At 45.5% G+C, this 13,484-nt stretch overlaps 1 protein-coding gene across 2 annotated transcripts in view; it reads right to left on the reverse strand.

Moving 5' to 3' along the window:
* Nucleotides 1-1,558: 1,558 nt before the first annotated feature.
* The window catches only part of mipol1 (mirror-image polydactyly 1), an 87,223-nt gene continuing 75,297 nt past the window's right edge, over nucleotides 1,559-13,484 (reverse strand). For both annotated transcript variants that reach the window (XM_028565619.1, XM_028565618.1), the window contains exons 11-12: nucleotides 5,472-5,714; nucleotides 1,559-1,808 (exon numbers count right to left, since the gene is read on the reverse strand). In XM_028565619.1, the coding sequence (XP_028421420.1) occupies nucleotides 1,742-1,808; nucleotides 5,472-5,714 (310 nt within the window). In that variant the 3' untranslated portion in view covers nucleotides 1,559-1,741. The remainder of the gene's footprint in view (nucleotides 1,809-5,471; nucleotides 5,715-13,484) is intronic.

Consider the following 13,484-nt stretch of genomic DNA (forward strand, 5'->3'; position numbering starts at 1 on the left):
AGGCCATAAGTTTGGACACACCTTCTCATTCAATGTGTTTCTTTATTTTCATGACTATTTACATTGTGAAGGCATCAAAACTATGAATGAACACATGTGGAATTATGTACTTAACAAAAAAGTGTGAAATAACTGAAACATGTCTTATATTTTAGATTCTTCAAAGTAGCCACCCTTTGCTTTTTTTGGTAACTCTGCAAACCCTTGGTGTTCTCTCAATGAGCTTCATGAGGTAGTCACCTGAAATGGTTTTACCTTCACAGGTGTGCCTTGTCAGGGTTCATTAGTGGAATTATTTCCCTTATTAATGGGGTTGGGACCATCAGTTGTGTTGTGCAGAAGTCAGGTTGATACACAGCCGACAGCCCTATTGAACAACTGTTAGAATTCATATAATGGCAAGAACCAATCAGCTAAGTAAAGAGAAACAAGTGGCCATCATTACTTTAACAAATGAAGGTCAGTCAGTAAACACACTGTTTTGGGAGAAACACTGATGTTGCATCTCTCCCCATCCTCCCCTCCACTCAGAAGGTAAAAGGTGTTTATTTCTCCCCAAACACACACCCACATCAGGCAGGAAGCAGCTCCGTTAACCTGTGGCTCCTTCCTTCCATTAAGACGTTATTACTGCCATATTCACCCCGTCAGGTCTTGGTGTTGCTGATTCACATGACTCCATGAACACAAGCATTGTGTGGAAGCGTCGCTGTACGTTCAGAAACTTAGAAAGTCGCTGTGGTCTCCACACACGCTTCATATACGGTCCTACCTGCACAGAGCTACATGTGAGCGGGCAGATCAAGATTCAAAATGCTTTAGATAGATAGATACTTTATTCATCCTGTTATTCCCACAACGGGGACATTCACACTGTTGCTGCAGCAAGGGACAGACACTCTAAAGATAAAGAAACAATACATAAATATAACTAAAGAGAATGAATAGGAAAATGTATTTACAGTATTGATTCAATACTGTAAATACATTTTAAGCTATCATTTGATTGTCATTGCTGTTTTAAAGCTTCACCACCAGGGGCTGTTGTTGCTGCTAACAGACTCAGATTATTATTCTAAGTGTCTGACAACATTATTAGTACGGGCATTATGCAACATGACTCCATACACATTGCAACAGAAACTCTTTCTTCTGATCTAGTCTCCTACAAGTTCTAAGAGATCCAAGTAGTGGAAAGTATTGAAAAATACTGAAATCTGTGCTGCCAGTTTCCCATTGCAGCCCAAATTAAAGAGAGTCTACAGGTGAATAGGGACATATTTTAACTAACTGAAATCACCATGAAACTTACCCTACCTTCCTTCCTTCCTTCCTACCTTCCCTCCTAACTTCCTTCCTACCTTCCCTCCTTCCCTCCTACCTTCCCTCCTACCTTCCTTCCTTCCTTCCTTCCTTCCTTCCTTCCTTCCTTCCTCCCTCCCTCCCTACCTTCCTTCCTCCCTTCAGCAGAAACCAAATTAAAACCAGTTTGGTTATTTTTCAGAAGTTTAAACTCTACAGTAAAAAACTGTAAATGAAACAACAGATATTAATAATGAATATTTAATAACCCTTTATTAATCAGAAACATCTGAAACATGTTATTAGAAATGTTACATAATTACACCTGAACACAGAAACTTTACAGATTTATTAAAGAGACTTTTAGAGAAAGGAGGAAGAAGAAACATAATAAATGTTAAATATAAAGAGTAAAATCATTATGAAACAATCAAACTGATCAGATGACGGCACGGAGACTTCCTGTCCCGACTTTCTTCCTCAAAACCTCCACCAGACGCTCCAACCTGCGGGGGATATTCTCTGTTATAAACACTCAACATTAACGTTTGTTTTAAGTTTGGTTTTTCTACGTTTGTCCCCCGACATGAGAGACGAGCTGAGAAACATCGCTGCCTTTATGAAGAGTTTTTACCAATCTTTGAGGGTTTTTAAAATATAACAATTTCCCCTCTAGTCTGTCATGTCCAGACCCTCCTCCACAGAGCTGCAAAGGAAGGTCTGTTTAGTCCACACAGCATTCCTGGGTGGGAGTAAAACGTGCTCTGGTTTATTGACATTTCTTTAAACCAATCACAATCATCGTGGGCGGGGCTAAGTTCTGGACGGAGCCACGGTGCCTCTGCTAAATAGTCTCAGGAAGGAACTGGTTCTGGTGGAACATGTGGACCTTCAGAAGTAGTTTTAGTCGTGGAACAGAAAACTCAGATTGGACAGATAGTCTAGCTAGCTGTTAGACAGACAGACAGACAGACAGACAGATAGTCTAGCTAGCTGTTAGACAGACAGACAGACAGACAGACAGACAGATAGTCTAGCTAGCTGTTAGACAGACAGACAGACAGACAGACAGACAGATAGTCTAGCTAGGAGGAGCAGTTAACCATAGTCCTCACAAATCCACCGGAGGTTAGAACCCCGACACAGAGACAGAGGAAGGGGACCGACATCCGGCCTAAAGAGGGACATCCGGCGGCACCGAAACAATCCCCGGAGTAAAACGTACGGACGATATAGACTATCTCCCCTCAGTCTCTGTGACTGGACCGGCAGATTACAGCAGTGGCTCAGCAGACCGCTAACGTTAGACCAGCAGCAGTGGGTCATGCACCAAATCCAGATTTTTGGGGTTGGTCTGAATCCTGAACCCCCTGGTTGAGATTGTGCTGACTCCTCCTCCCATCCTCAGTCCATGAACCAAGTAAACTCATGAATGAAGGAAACAGGGACTGGCCTTCCTTTGCTGTACCTGAAGATGCTGCATTCTGGTTGCTGTCTGGAGATTCCTTCATGAACAACTCGTATTCTTCCAGATGTTTCAGACCAGATGTTGTAACAGAGGCCATGTTGTGTATAGTTTAGGGTCCTCGCCACCACCGGACCAATCAGCGTTGAACAGATTGAACATGTAGCTGGACTTGAATGGTCTTCTTTAGACTGAAAGTTCTGCCAAACAACAACACACCAGATCCATGTCCACTTCCTCACAGCCTGCAGCAATGAACGCTCCACCTACGTAAACACCTTCCCGTAACCAACGGCGCCGTCACTACGGCGACCAGCGGAGCGCGCCGAGTAACAGTGTAGGGTTTGGTTCCCTGGGAACAAATTCTAAGGTTCAGCAGAAACCAGAACCCCGTCAAAAGCCCAATATTCAGCCCAAACAGATCCCAATCCTGGACTTAGGGCATCCCTGATATTATAATATTAATAAGAGCCTGAGTGCAGAAAGAGAAGAAGAGTATTGTATATGTTGTAATAATATTAATAAGTGCAGAAAGAGAAGAAGATGATTATGTTATAATAATATTAATAAGAAAGAGAAGAAGGAGAAGCAGGAAAGTGAACTGAGTTGTAAAACTGACCCTGGATGACTTTCTCTCTCTCTCTCTCTCTCTGAACCAAATTAAACTTCCCGTCTGTAATAATCAGCACATTTCCATCTCAGAGCAAACATTCCTCTCTCCACTTTGATTCACAAACTTGGGAGGCTCTTCAGCGCCGGCCGCCCCCCCGCTGGCTGCCAAATTACAGCAGAAAGCCGCAGGTTTGATCCCCGGAGGACGGCGGCGCTAGACGCAGACGGACGACTTAATCTGCTTTCATCACCAACCTCATCCCTTCATCTTCAGACTGATGAGAGGAGAGGAAGGCACGTTATTCTGCAGCGGATTAATGCTTCAACGCTCAATATGAATCATCACCGCCAAATCTCTTTAGTCCCACACGCTTAACCAGTCTTTGAACACACCGCACAGTCACAGATACAGAAACACGCTCACGGTGGCGTTGCTCCGCTGACATTTTAGTCACTTTTCTTCACGGCTATGGTGCTTTATTCAGCACTGCTTTTTTGTTTGAGTGTGTGTGTGTGTGTCTGTGTCTGTGAGTGTGTGCGTGTGTCTATGTGTGTGTGTGTCTGTGAGTGTGTGCGTCTGTATGTGTGTGTGTGTGTGTGTGTGCGTGTGTCTGTGAGTGTGTGCGTGTGTGTGTGTGTGTGTGTGTGTGTGTGTGTGTGTGAGAGTGAGTGTGTGTGTGTGTGTGTGTGTCTGTGTGTGTGTGTCTGTGTCTGTCTCTCTCTCTCTGTGTGTCTGTGTGTGTGTGTGCGTGTATATATGTGTGTGTGTGTGTTCAGTAATGGTCACTTGATGTACACACACGGACAGTTTCCGTCAGCTGCGACTGTGTGATCTCTGATTGGATGTTTCAGTATGACATCACAGAGTCCAGCTGTTGTTGTGATGTTTGTATTTCTGTTGTCATGACGACTGCATCATGTGAGAGATGCGAGAAGAGAAGAATGTGATAAGGATGAAGGAAGGAGGCTGACAGCAGTAGATCAGACTGACATTACAACATTAGAGCCTTAGTGGCAGCTCGGTGATAACTCACATATATGTATATGTCACTGAAAGACTTTCTGGTCACACTTTACATGAAGGTATCTACATAAGAGTGACATGACACTGTCATGAACACCTGGCACTGTCATGAACACATGACACTGTCATGAACACCTGGCACTGTCATGAACACATGACACTGTCATGAACACATGGCACTGTCATGAACACATGGCACTGTCATGAACACATGACACTGTCATGAAGATTTCATAAACATTATAAACAGGTTCATGTGTCATTTACTGCCTTTCCTGAGATCAGAACTCTGAACACGTTCTCTCTCCCAACGCGTCAGAAAGAGACGCTTGGTCAGGTGGCTTTGGCGTTTGGTATTGATGCTAAAAGTCTCCTTTAGCGTCGTATCTAAACGTGCTTCATCGGGACTCTTGGTGTCTCTTTTTGACGTATGTTTAACATGCGGCACAAGAACGGGACGGTTAGTTTTAGAAGAAGATGGTGGGGGGGTTATAAAATGTACGGTTCAGTGAAACGTGGGACAAGAACGGGACATGAAAGTCCTGTGTTGTTGTGTCTTTCATACTGGTCTGTACCGCTGTCTCTCTTAATACTACGTCACCTTACAGCACCACGGTCCAGCTGCTGCCCTGCCCGGTGCGTCCCGTACAGACGCTGAAAGACACTGACCCAGTGTCCCGTACAGACGCTGAATGAGACAGTTTCTACACCGAGAGACACTGACCCAGTGTCCCTTACAGACACTGAAGGAGACACTGACCCAGTGTCCCATACAGACCCTGAAGGAGACAGTTTCTATGCCGAGAGACTGACCCAGTGTCCCGTACAGACGCCTCGCTGGTCTAGGCGAACACAGCAAGGAGACAGTTTCTACACCGAGAGACACTGACCCAGCGTCCCGTACAGACGCTGAAGGAGACAGTTTCTACGTTGAGAGACACGGAGCCATTGTCCCGTGTCTAAAGCTATACACCCTCCCTCGCTGGTCTGGGTGAACGCTGCAAGGAGACCCCGACCCAGCGTCAGGACTTTTAGAGTTGGGAGAGAGAACGAGTTGGTTAGTCTTACCTGCGGACTCTTTCGCTGGCCTCTCGCTCCGCCTCCTGGCAGCGCTGAAGCTCCGCCTCCACGCTCTGCTTCTCCTTCCACAGCTGCTGTACTTGTTCCTGCAGGGGCGGAATCTCAGGGGGTGCTGCACGAAGGGGCGGAGTCTCAGGGGGCGCTGCACGAAGGGGCGGAGTCTCAGGGGGCGGAGCATGGAGGGGCGTCTGATTAGCGACCGCTAACGAAGCTGCTGGAGAGACGCTGCCACTGGGAAACAAGGAGGGAGAACAGGATGTTCACTACTTTCAGTCAAATCTCGCTTTGAACTTAATGTGTCAGACAGACAGACAGACAGACTTCAGGTGTAGTTAGGCTTACATCTAACTATAATCTGAGAACTGTGTGTGTCTATCTGTGTGTCTGTGTGTGTGGAGGTTTGTGTTCAAATCAGACGTTACTTCACTTCCTGAAGATCCACATGACGCAGAACGTAAAAAGAATCTTGGAAATGGGTTTTTCAAAAGCAAAAGAGGGATTCTGATCAGAGCATCTAATGGGATCTTACATTTGATCTGGATCAAACCTGCCCTTTGAACTCGCTTTGGGATCTATGTGATCCAAAAAAAACAGGATTATACTGATCCAATCAGAAGGGTGAATTCAGTTTAACCGAATAAAATCGGAGTTTGTTTTTACTGAATGACCACAAAATCAATGTTTACTGATGATAAATCTCTTCATATTTGAAGCATATATGTGTATCTGTCCTGTAATTATTTTTGACTATTGGAAAGTATTGTTTTTGTTTTGTTATTTAACATAATAACAAACTAATAACTAAAATGTTTCTGTTTCTTAAAATTAAAACAACTACTACAGCCACTAGAGGGCGTTGTCACTATAGACCTAAATATAGGGCAGAATGATGCTGACCTATGGGGGGGGGTTAACCCTTGTGTTGTCTCCTCGTCAACCATGAAAAAACACTTTTGTTGTCCCTATCTCAATGTTTTAGTCGCTTTTAAAAAAGTTTTTTATTTGACATTTTTGTTACTTTTCCCAACGTTTTGTCGTTGTTGTTTTTTTATTTTTATTTTTTTTACATTTCCGGTGCTTATTTCGACGTCCCATACTTTCTGATGTAATTTCTTTTTAAACAGGGTCAAATTTGTGCCAAAGACAACATGAGGCTTAAGGGAGGACAGACTCCAGACTTTGTCTTCCACTGAAGGTTTTAGTTTTTGTTCAGTTTCAGTTTACTAACAATTATTTCAGTTTTAGTTCATAGAAACCCTGACGTGAACAGAGCTTCTGTAGTGTTAGGAAGAGTGACAGAAGTTGTGATTTTAGTAAACTAAACACACGGACAGATCTGTCTGAGAGATGATTTGATATTCTGCTCCGCGTGTCTCTGCAGGCGCTCGCCATCAATCCTGCTGATGTATGGAGACTCACAGCCGCTCTTCATACAGCATCTCTCCTCAGTCATCACACGTTCACACATTCACACGTTCACACAGCCACTCGCTCTGCTGCACAGACTTCACACAACATCTCTCCTCAGGAATCACACGTTCACACATCAGTAATCACACGCTCACACATTCACACACTCACACATTCACACACTCGCGCATCAGTAATCAAACGCTCACACGTTCACACACTCGCACATCAGTAATCACACGCTCACACATTCACACACTCGCGCATCAGTAATCAAACGCTCACACATTCACACACTCGCGCATCAGTAATCAAACGCTCACACGTTCACACACTCGCACATCAGTAATCAAACGCTCACACGTTCACACACTCGCACATCAGTAATCACACGCTCACACATTCACACACTCGCACATCAGTAATCACACGCTCACACATTCACACACTCGCACATCAGTAATCACACGCTCACACAGGGACATGTTCTGAGTTAGCAGGTCAAAGGTCAACAATACGCACACCCACACACCGTGTGTTCGTGTCGGCCGCTGTCCATTTCCTAAGGTTCTGAAATGCAAACATTTTTTGACTACTTTTTTTTTTTTAAAGGGTGTGTGCCTGTGAGAACCCACGTAGGAAAACATAAATCGGCGCCTGTGGCCTTCGGTGTTTGTTACGGACGTAAAAAGTCTCCTGTACATGGCAGCGTAACGTCTGCAGAGAAGAGGTTCCACCACTACCATCCTCTATAATCAGATAAACTGGAGACATCGGACAGAGAGCAGAGTGACGTCTGCAGAGAGGAGGTTCCATCACTACCATCCTCTATAATCAGAGAAACTGGAGACATCGGACAGAGAGCAGAGTAACGTCTGCAGAGAGGAGGTTCCATCACTACCATCCTCTATAATCAGAGAAACTGGAGACACCGGACAGAGAGCAGAGTAACGTCTGTAGAGAGAAGGTTCCACCACTACCATCCTCTATAATCAGAGAAACTGGAGACACAGGACAGAGAGCGGAGTAACCTCTGCAGAGAGGAGGTTCCACCACTACCATCCTCTATAATCAGAGAAACTGGAGACACCGGACAGAGAGCAGAGTAACGTCTGTAGAGAGGAGGTTCCACCACTACCATCCTCTATAATCAGAGAAACTGGAGACACCGGACAGAGAGCAGAGTAACGTCTGTAGAGAGGAGGTTCCACCACTACCATCCTCTATAATCAGAGAAACGGGAGACACCGGACAGAGAGCAGAGTAACGTCTGTAGAGAGGAGGTTCCACCACTAGCATCCTCTATAATCAGAGAAACTGGAGACACCAGACAGAGAGCAGCATAACGTCTGCAGAGAAGAGATTCCACCACTACCATCATCTATAATCAGAGAAACTGGAGACACCGGACAGAGAGCGGAGTAACATCTGTAGAGAGGAGGTTCCACCACTACCATCCTCTATAATCAGAGAAACTGGAGACACCGGACAGAGAGCAGAGTAACCTCTGCAGAGAGGAGGTTCCACCACTACCATCCTCTATAATCAGAGAAACTGGAGACATCGGACAGAGAGCAGAGTAACGTCTGCAGAGAGGAGGTTCCACCACTACCATCCTCTATAATCAGAGAAACTGGAAACACTGGACAGAGAGCGGAGTAACCTCTGCAGAGAGAAGGTTCCACCACTACCATCCTCTATAATCAGAGAAACTGGAGACACCGGACAGAGAGCAGAGTAACGTCTGCAGAGAGGAGGTTCCACCACTACCATCCTCTATAATCAGAGAAACTGGAAACACTGGACAGAGGCGGAGTAACCTCTGCAGAGAGAAGGTTCCACCACTACCATCCTCTATAATCAGAGAAACTGGAGACACCGGACAGAGAGCAGAGTAACGTCTGCAGAGAGGAGGTTCCACCACTACATCCTCTATAATCAGAGAAACTGGAAACACTGGACAGAGAGCGTTGTAACCTCTGCAGAGAGGAGGTTCCACCACTACCATCCTCTTTAATCAGAGAAACTGGAGACACTGGACAGAGAGCAGAGTAACGTCTGTAGGGGTTCCACCACTACCATCCTCTATAATCAGAGAAACTGGAGACACCGGACAGAGAGCAGAGTAACATCTGTAGGGGTTCCACCACTACCATCCTCTATAATCAGAGAAACTGGAGACACTGGACAGAGAGCAGAGTAACGTCTGCAGAGCAGGGGTTCCACCACTACCATCCTCTATAATCAGAGAAACTGGAGACACCAGACACAGAGCAGAGTAACGTCTGTAGGGGTTCCACCACTACCATCCTCTATAATCAGAGAAACTGGAGACACTGGACAGAGAGCAGAGTAACGTCTGTAGGGGTTCCACCACTACCATCCTCTATAATCAGAGAAACTGGAGACACGGATACAGAGAAGAGTAACGTCTGTAGGGGTTCCACCACTACCATCCTCTATAATCAGAGAAACTGGAGACACTGGACAGAGAGCAGAGTAACGTCTGTAGGGGTTCCACCACTACCATCCTCTATAATCAGAGAAACTGGAGACACCGGACACAGAGAAGAGTAACGTCTGTAGGGGTTCCACCACTACCATCCTCTATAATCAGAGAAACTGGAAACACCGGACAGAGAGCAGAGTAACCTCTGCAGAGAGGAGGTTCCACCACTACCATCCTCTATAATCAGAGAAACTGGAGACATCGGACAGAGAGCAGAGTAACGTCTGCAGAGAGGAGGTTCCACCACTACCATCCTCTATAATCAGAGAAACTGGAAACACTGGACAGAGAGCGGAGTAACCTCTGCAGAGAGAAGGTTCCACCACTACCATCCTCTATAATCAGAGAAACTGGAGACACCAGACAGAGAGCAGAGTAACGTCTGTAGGGGTTCCACCACTACCATCCTCTATAATCAGAGAAACTGGAGACACCGGACAGAGAGCAGAGTAACGTCTGCAGAGAGGAGGTTCCACCACTACCATCCTCTATAATCAGAGAAACTGGAAACACTGGACAGAGAGCGGAGTAACCTCTGCAGAGAGGAGGTTCCACCACTACCATCCTCTTTAATCAGAGAAACTGGAGACACTGGACAGAGAGCAGAGTAACGTCTGTAGGGGTTCCACCACTACCATCCTCTATAATCAGAGAAACTGGAGACACCGGACAGAGAGCAGAGTAACATCTGTAGGGGTTCCACCACTACCATCCTCTATAATCAGAGAAACTGGAGACACTGGACAGAGAGCAGAGTAACGTCTGCAGAGCAGGGGTTCCACCACTACCATCCTCTATAATCAGAGAAACTGGAGACACCAGACACAGAGCAGAGTAACGTCTGTAGGGGTTCCACCACTACCATCCTCTATAATCAGAGAAACTGGAGACACTGGACAGAGAGCAGAGTAACCTCTGCAGAGAGGAGGTTCCACCACTACCATCCTCTATAATCAGAGAAACTGGAGACACTGGACAGAGAGCAGAGTAACGTCTGCAGAGCAGGGGTTCCACCACTACCATCCTCTATAATCAGAGAAACTGGAGACACCGGACACAGAGCAGAGTAACGTCTGTAGGGGTTCCACCACTACCATCCTCTATAATCAGAGAAACTGGAGACACCGGATACAGAGAAGAGTAACGTCTGTAGGGGTTCCACCACTACCATCCTCTATAATCAGAGAAACTGGAGACACTGGACAGAGAGCAGAGTAACGTCTGTAGGGGTTCCACCACTACCATCCTCTATAATCAGAGAAACTGGAGACACCGGACACAGAGAAGAGTAACGTCTGTAGGGGTTCCACCACTACCATCCTCTATAATCAGAGAAACTGGAGACACCGGACAGAGAGCAGAGTAACCTCTGCAGAGAGGAGGTTCCACCACTACCATCCTCTATAATCAGAGAAACTGGAGACATCGGACAGAGAGCAGAGTAACGTCTGCAGAGAGGAGGTTCCACCACTACCATCCTCTATAATCAGAGAAACTGGAAACACTGGACAGAGAGCGGAGTAACCTCTGCAGAGAGAAGGTTCCACCACTACCATCCTCTATAATCAGAGAAACTGGAGACACCAGACAGAGAGCAGAGTAACGTCTGTAGGGGTTCCACCACTACCATCCTCTATAATCAGAGAAACTGGAGACACCGGACAGAGAGCAGAGTAACGTCTGCAGAGAGGAGGTTCCACCACTACCATCCTCTATAATCAGAGAAACTGGAGACACCGGACAGAGAGCAGAGTAACATCTGTAGGGGTTCCACCACTACCATCCTCTATAATCAGAGAAACTGGAGACACTGGACAGAGAGCAGACGTCTGTAACGTCTGCAGAGTAACATCAGGGGTTCCACCACTACCATCCTCTATAATCAGAGAAACTGGGAGACACGTCTGCAGACAGGGGTTCCACCACTACCATCCTCTATAATCAGAGAAACTGGAGACACCAGACACAGAGCAGAGTAACGTCTGTAGGGGTTCCACCACTACCATCCTCTATAATCAGAGAAACTGGAGACACTGGACAGAGAGCAGAGTAACCTCTGCAGAGAGGAGGTTCCACCACTACCATCCTCTATAATCAGAGAAACTGGAGACACTGGACAGAGAGCAGAGTAACGTCTGCAGAGCAGGGGTTCCACCACTACCATCCTCTATAATCAGAGAAACTGGAGACACCGGACACAGAGCAGAGTAACGTCTGTAGGGGTTCCACCACTACCATCCTCTATAATCAGAGAAACTGGAGACACTGGACAGAGAGCAGAGTAACGTCTGTAGGGGTTCCACCACTACCATCCTCTATAATCAGAGAAACTGGAGACACCGGACACAGAGAAGAGTAACGTCTGTAGGGGTTCCACCACTACCATCCTCTATAATCAGAGAAACTGGAGACACCGGACAGAGAGCAGAGTAACATCTGTAGGGGTTACTGTCAAGTATATAGAGAGAGACAGAGAGACACTGAAGGGGGTGGTTTTTGTGTGATATCTGACACTGACCAAGTGGGACTGGGTTGGTTGGAGAGCCTTCAGGTTCCTACTAGTATGTTGTGTTTCTACATTATACTGTCAAGTATAGAGAGAGACAGAGAGAGACAGACAGACAGACAGACAGAGAGAGAGAGACAGACAGAGAGGGACCTACTAGTATGTTGTGTTTCTACATCATACTGTCAACACTGCAGTAAAACCTTCTAAACCAAAACCACCCAACTGGACATGTTCCAGCAAGAATGTGATCCGAACTTTGGGAAATTAACAACAGTTGACCATAAAGTTGAATCTAATCTAATTTAAAGCCAAGACTACATCTTTCCCTGGCATTAGCATGTAGCTACATGTAGCCACACGGAGCTGAGAGCAGAACAACCTGTTGAAATCTGGTGATGTCATGATCTTAAAGAGACCTTAAAGACATATAATCTGGTTCTTAAATATCTCTGATTTCTGCATTTAATCCAGAACAAACATTAAAAGCCAAGACTACATCTTTCCCTGGCGTTAGCATGTAGCTACATGTAGCCGTGGCTGTCTGCAGCAGATGACCAGCTCGCTGTGACATCACACGGAGCCAAGAGCAGAACAACCTGTTGAAATCTGCTGATGTCATGATCTGAAGATTTGGACATGTTGATCATGAACTTCTGACCCGCTGAGTCACTTTTCTTCCTCTTTAGATCAGCCGCCGTGCAGACTAACATATTATAATAACAGCACTTACAAATGGTGCATTAATTTTTTTTTATAATTATTTGTAGTACTTCCATCAAGAAGTAATACATATGTCACAGTTTTATGCAAAGAATGATCTGGTCTCTCCCTCTTCCCCAGATAACATTCTCTCTGTGTTCCACATGCACTGACCACTAAGGTCTATATAAAAGAGACTTCAGATACAGTATTAGGGGACCACTAAGGTCTATATAAAAGAGACTTCAGATACAGTATTAGGGGACCACTAAGGTCTATATAAAAGAGACTTCAGATACAGTATTAGGGGACCACTAAGGTCTATATAAAAGAGACTTCAGATACAGTATTAGGGGACCACTAAGGTCTATATAAAAGAGACTTCAGATACAGTATTAGGGGACCACTAAGGTCTATATAAAAGAGACTTCAGATACAGTATTAGGGGACCACTAAGGTCTATATAAAAGAGACTTCAGATACAGTATTAGGGTACATGCTGTGGTCAGGCCCCTACTTAAGAAGCCTAATCTTGACCCCACAATGTTGTCCAATTTAAGACCAGTCTCTCATCTGCCTTTTCTGTCAAAGGTTTAGGAAAAAGTTGTTTTTATACAATCACAAGCCTTTTTGCAACAGAACTCTGTGTTTTTAAAATTTCAATCTGGTTTCAGAACACACACTTTTGGACCTCACAGGGACTTTTGACACAGTGGATCATGCAGTCTACCTTTCTCGCCTTGATCATTGCGTAGGTATCCGAGGCTCGGCACTTACATGGTTTAGATCATGTAATTTTGGTTGCACCGGATTGTTGTGGTCTGCAGAAGTGCAGAGAACTCTCATTTTTACACGGTTTAGATCCTATTTGGCA

This window comes from Perca flavescens, chromosome 20, assembly GCF_004354835.1.
Source record: "Perca flavescens isolate YP-PL-M2 chromosome 20, PFLA_1.0, whole genome shotgun sequence".
NCBI lineage: Eukaryota > Metazoa > Chordata > Actinopteri > Perciformes > Percidae > Perca > Perca flavescens.